At 37.5% G+C, this 3,369-nt stretch overlaps 1 protein-coding gene across 1 annotated transcript; it reads left to right on the top strand.

Annotated features, from left to right (window-relative positions):
- Positions 1 to 753: 753 nt before the first annotated feature.
- On the top strand, positions 754 to 2,329 carry LOC146025791 (forkhead box protein I1c-like). The gene is made up of 2 exons (XM_083155859.1): positions 754 to 1,312; positions 1,806 to 2,329. Exons 1-2 carry the CDS (start codon positions 811 to 813, stop codon positions 2,327 to 2,329), a joined length of 1,026 nt encoding a protein of 341 aa, XP_083011985.1. The 5' UTR covers positions 754 to 810.
- The last annotated feature ends 1,040 nt before the right edge of the window (positions 2,330 to 3,369 follow it).

Here is a 3,369-nt window from a genome sequence, read left to right as displayed (position 1 = left end):
GTAGTGGATATAAAAATTAATGAATCATTTGTATTTTTCTCTTTTAAATTAGTCTTTGCTTAGACTTCGCATACAAACTACAATAAATGTAAGCAAAATTTTAAATAACATGTTTTAAAAAAAGTTTACCCAGCAACTATATATCTTTTTACATTCTCCCATAAAAGTGTACAAAGCATATTTAAAGTATTTATTAAAAAAAATACATTTGTTTAAAAGTAAACATGGAATTACTTATTTTTATATTTCTGAAATAAAATATGGTACTTATATGTTAGTAGTTGATATGTTAGTTGATAGTTGATATGTTAGTTGATAAGATATAATATATTATATCTTATATCTTTACTGAATATAAAAATATCTTACAGTACTGAATATAAAACAAAATCTGAAAAGTTCATGTTTAACTGTTAACTTGAGAAAAATAATTAACATTAGAAAGGGGTAAGTAATGTCCCTGAAGTTGCAGACAGGTGAGGAGAACAATGAATGAAAAGAGTTTTTTGTTCTCTCTGGTGCCTCTCTGATGGTGAGACCTTGTCTGTCTGTATCCACCCAATAGCTCTCTGCTGAGCTATTCAACTGGCTGTTTAGTAAAAGACACACCTATCACTGGCCTCAGGCAGGTAGACCTTAGGAGGTTTAAATAGAGGTACCCTTCATAACTGAAACAGATCACCAGAAGCAGCTAGACTTTTAAAGGTGCTGCCAAAAACTATGACCTCCTTCCAATTTCCAACAACCCAGAGACCTCCAGCTTCAACCCCACAGATACATCATCCAAAAAGTGCTCAGGAAGCCCCAGAGATGGCAGTGTATTGCGATAACTTCAGCATTTACCACCAGCAGAACCTGCACACAACTCAGAGAGTGCCAAACTATGGACTGGGGGATTATGCTCCTCCAAGTAACCCCTACTTATGGTTTGGTAGCCCTGGAGTCAACAATTCATCCAGCTACCTTCATGGAAACAATCCCTCTCCCTACATGCCTGCATCTTATGGATCTCAGCATCATATCCTACCCAAATCATCATGCTTTGGTGGGACAGAGCTTGGTTGGTTGTCTGTGGCTTCCCAGGAAGAACTTCTGAAGCTGGTGAGGCCTCCCTACTCATACTCAGCTCTCATTGCGATGGCCATTCAAAATTCTCCAGACAAGAAGCTGACCCTGAGCAACATCTACCAGTATGTGTCAGACAACTTCCCCTTCTACAAGAAGATGAAAGCAGGGTGGCAGAATTCTATCCGGCACAACTTGTCCTTGAACAACTGTTTTAAGAAAGTCCCCAGAGATGAAAATGACCCAGGTAAGAAAGTTTTTCAAAACAATCTTTTACAAATAGATAGTCTGGTTCGAATTCAGGACAATATATTTTAATGATACTCAGGCATTTGCCTTTAATTTATGGGGCTGTGGTATGTTTCAGCGTAATATGTATATTTGTAATATGTTTGGTTGCCCAGCTAGAACACTAGTGATACTAATTTCTAATTCTTACCTTTTGTTAAATATTTTGGTGGTTAAAAGCCTTTTAATATTGTTTATTTTTTATATTTTTGTTAAGCTTATTAGTTCTTATAGGTGTATATCTCACATATAATTTTTAAATACAATGTTGGATATCAATGCATCATTTTAATATTTTTTTAATGTACATTCAAAATAGGGGGGGGGGATTGTATAGCTTAGTAATGTTTTATTTTAATGTTTCATCTGGCAATGACAAAAAGGTTTGCATTTTATGTGTTGAATGGCTCTGGACTTCCACTTACAGTATACCAATATTCATTTTTTTTCAGGAAAGGGAAACTATTGGACCCTGGACTCAAACTGTGAGAAGATGTTTGACAACGGCAATTTCCGCAGAAAGAGAAAGAGCAAATCAGAATCCAACTCAACCAAAGTTTCAAAAACTGCAGAAGATCACTTAATCTCAAGCAAAAAAGCAAAAGTGAGTCCAACGTCTTCTTCAGCTTCGTCACCTGCCGCATCTGAGACCTCATCTCCTGATATCAAAACCATCTCACCGCCAGCGGTTTCTTATACACCTTGTCTGAACAACTTTCTAAACAGTTTTGCATCCATTGAAACAAACTCTGCAAGTAAACAAATGACAATGGGGCTGGCAAATGAGTTATCCCAGAGAAACATCCACAGCTACAACCCAATTTCTGCTGCAGATCCAGCTGGAGAAACTCAGGACAATAACATGTTCTACAGCAGGGCCTCTTATTACAACTCCTTCTCTGCAAACAATCAGATGCCACCCCAGTTCCTCCAACAGATGCAATCTCCGCAACCTCACATATATGGGAAGTACTGACCATTGCAGATTTTTGTTTAGGAATTGGTAGACATTGGGTGGACACTTTACCAGATTCTGGACTTTATCACCATAAACTTAAGAATTGTATATAGTTGCATGCTCTTTGACTTCCTTGCATCATTTAATGCTGCAATTTTGGCTAACAATACTGTAAATGTATAATCTTAGCTGTTATGTTTTTTTTGTAATGTAAATTATGCTTTTATTGTGTTATTTATGATAAATAAAAACTTTCACGCTGCTAAAAAAAAGCACTGTAGTCCTCATCCATTGCCCAAAAAGATTTGCTTTTGTACCTTATCTTCATTTCATTTGGTCCAACAACAGGCAGAAATTGGCTCCTCAGAAACAGTGCACCTGTCTGTACCTGCAGATTGTGGTTCCTCAACAATGCTGGGACATGTTTTTCTTGTGATAATACCTAATTTTGGTCCTTCCTACCTTTGCCTTTTTCATTTAGGCAAAATGCAGTAAGCACACTCACCATGCAAGGGGCTTCAAACTCTCAATATATGTGCTGGCTTCCCCCTGCAGTTTTCCAGATCTGGGTGGAGCAGCCATCTTTTCAGTTATGCATTCCAGCGGCCATCTTTCAAGGTATGTGTATGCCTAGACTGGGTCACTTCCAAAAAACACAGCTGGAAAGATAGCTGACTAGATAGCCAGAAATATGGCCGACTACATAGCCCAGAAAGATGGCCATGTTGTCTACAGCTATAATAAGCTAGAGGGCAGCCACACAGACATAGGCAAATCTCTGGGTAATGTAATGAATGTTCTAAAATACAGGGAATATGTATCAAACCTGAAAGGGAGATAAAGTAGAGAAATTGGCCCCAGCATCAGCTTCTATCATTTTATACGCTGTGCTAGATAAATGATAGCTAAGTGTTTGTTAGAAGCAATTTCTCCACTTTATATCCTTAAGGTTCGATACATCTACCCCCTGATTTTCTCATCTTCAGATCTTTCTTTAGTAAGGAGCTCATTGGCTGGTACATTATCTCTCTCCCTTAATAAGTGTCTAAATAAATGTT

Source organism: Crinia signifera, chromosome 1 (assembly GCF_055691185.1).
Source record: "Crinia signifera chromosome 1, ASM5569118v1, whole genome shotgun sequence".
In the NCBI taxonomy this organism is placed as follows: domain Eukaryota; kingdom Metazoa; phylum Chordata; class Amphibia; order Anura; family Myobatrachidae; genus Crinia; species Crinia signifera.
The sequence above is the reverse complement of the archived record's forward strand: the minus strand, read 5'-3'. Positions and strand labels throughout refer to the sequence as shown.

Coding starts and splice junctions, on each gene's coding strand:
- LOC146025791 (XM_083155859.1), top strand. CDS start 811: ATGGCAGTGTATTGCGATAACTTCAGCATTTACCACCAGCAGAACCTG. Junction 1,313..1,805: donor CAGAGATGAAAATGACCCAG/GTAAGAAAGTTT, acceptor ATTTTTTTTCAG/GAAAGGGAAACTATTGGACC.